The sequence below is a fragment of the Perognathus longimembris genome, chromosome 28 (assembly GCF_023159225.1).
Source record: "Perognathus longimembris pacificus isolate PPM17 chromosome 28, ASM2315922v1, whole genome shotgun sequence".
Classification (NCBI taxonomy): domain Eukaryota; kingdom Metazoa; phylum Chordata; class Mammalia; order Rodentia; family Heteromyidae; genus Perognathus; species Perognathus longimembris.
In genome coordinates this window covers 19,541,774-19,543,952 of record NC_063188.1, presented here as the reverse complement: position 1 = coordinate 19,543,952, position 2,179 = coordinate 19,541,774, and the positions used below count along the sequence as shown (strand labels likewise).

General features: G+C 40.3%; 1 protein-coding gene across 1 annotated transcript; it reads left to right on the top strand.

Moving 5' to 3' along the window:
* The first annotated feature begins 265 nt into the window (after window positions 1–265).
* Prr32 (proline rich 32) lies at window positions 266–1,593 on the top strand. The gene is made up of 2 exons (XM_048335313.1): window positions 266–298; window positions 688–1,593. The coding sequence occupies exons 1-2, from the start codon at window positions 266–268 to the stop codon at window positions 1,591–1,593; spliced, it is 939 nt and encodes a 312-aa protein (XP_048191270.1).
* Window positions 1,594–2,179: the final 586 nt, after the last annotated feature.

Sequence of the window (2,179 nt, the reverse complement as noted above, 5' to 3'; positions counted from 1 at the left end):
CAAATTGGTTTATTGTGTAACTGGGGTAGATAAATTGATTAATGTGAGTGAAAATAGAACACAGGCAGAAATTAAAACATTTGTATGGGTAGGGAATAAGAATACTGAATGTTAGGAAATAAATTATTAAATAATTTAAATATAATTTGGAAACAAAACTGTTATATATTTTGAGCCTAAACAGTAATGTCAACATTTTATTGTATCAATACATATAGTATGGGCTATATGAAAGGAAAATTTTGAAAAAATTTAGTTGGACTCTATGGTGCCTCATAAAGACAAACTGGAATATTTGGTTAGTATAACAAAACTTTTGAGTTCTATGTAGTTCACAAAACAGTGATTTCCCTCAGGAGTCTTTATTAAACACTCCCAACAGAATCTGAACACTGGGTTTAGGAGTGTCATAAACAGTGAGTAGACTTGAAAGAACTGGAATTTTCTATACTGGGATCATCTAAACTCTCTACTCTCTTGGTGAGGTGAGGGAAGGGAGCTAGGGCACAGAGTAGCAATACAGCACTTGGTGTTAAAGTATTCTGGAAAGTTATCTGTGGGCAAAGTATTTTATCAACTGCACGTAGGAGGAAAGAGGGCACACTTTTTATCCTGATGGACTCAAGTCAGTTTTATCAATCATAAACTTCAACTCTATTCTGGTAACTGAATTTCCATTTTTATTAGATTTTGTCTTTCTTATTTTCTGCAAGCTTTGGAGGGCATGTCCCTTCACCAAAGGTGTTAGCAGTGGATGAAAATGGGAACCGTTTGCTGCATCGTGCTGTTACAGCCCAGCGCCCAATTTCCACGCTGAAGGATGATGTGGATGGTGCAGAAACCTGGAGCCACCCTCCTGTCCCACCGAGACCCCCGTTCACAGTGCTGACAGATCTGCCAAGAGAGCAAATACAGCGCCCCACTGAGAGAGCAGGATCCTGCATTCCTGGTGGTTCAAGAGCTCCAAGATACTCCTATGGGCTAACAGCTGCTGTTGCAGAAGAGTCCCTAGCAACAGCAGAAGTAAATAGCTCTGAAGGCTTGGCAGGCTGGAGGCAAAAAGGACATGATTCTATTAATAAGTCCCAGGAAGTCTCTCATGGCCCTCTGACACCAATGGTAGGGGGCACAAGAGTCCACAATGGGGTTGCCGAGAAAGGTGGAAATAACATAAAATCCTATGCACCTTTGCCACAAGGCAAAGTAGCCTTTCCACCTAGGGGTCCACAAACCAGAAACCCTCCATATCTCCCCACCCTTAGATCAGGGATAATGATGGAAGTACCTTCAGGAAATACTAGAATGCTCTCCAAGGGAAGGCTGGCTCATGTTTCTTTTCCACTCCACGGGCCAGAGCACCCTGTGGATAACTGGCAAAGGCCTATGCCTTTGTCTTCTAGTTTCCCAGGCTTTCCTTTCTCTTCTGCTCATTGCTTCATACCTCCTCAACCAGTGAGTTTCAAGCCATTTCTCACTACACCTGTTACTTTTGCTGCTCCCCCCATATTTGCGGCCCCGTTGACACCTTATTTTCCCCATTATCACCCTAGGTTAATTAGATCTCCTGCATCCCCAAACAGCGAGTTCAAATGATGGCAAAAAAAAAAAGGGGAAACAAGAAAAAAGGGTTGATCAAAAGCTTCAATTTATTCATGTATGCTTTCATATTTTAATCACTCAACCCTCTCATATTCTGTTTGCTTTGCACTTATGTGCCTTACATGTTGGAAATCAATAAAGATTTGAAAACTTAAAATATTTTGATTTTTTAATATGGCTCAGAAGGCTGTCTTGGATTTTGTTTTCTACCTTTAGGGCAATGGAATCATAAATGTTTAGTGACGTCACTAAACAGCTTGTTTAAATCTCTATCAATGCTTGCTACCAACTGGCTTACACTGTTACTGGGAAAAAAGAGCATATGAGTTCCTTCTAGGCCAAAGATTGAGTGGGAAATTTCTGTGTATGTATTTGAGTGTTTCTCTGAGTTGGATAGTTGCATGAAAATAAACGCAGGACAACGTCCATGAAGGCAAGCAAAAGTCTGTATAATAAACAAAAGTATATAAACAAGAAAAACGAGCCAGATGAAACCAAGGTGAGAGGCATTTTACAGGCAGGCAAAAGGAAGTTGAAAAGTAAGGAAATGGGAATATCTTAGACTATAGTTTGAACTGAA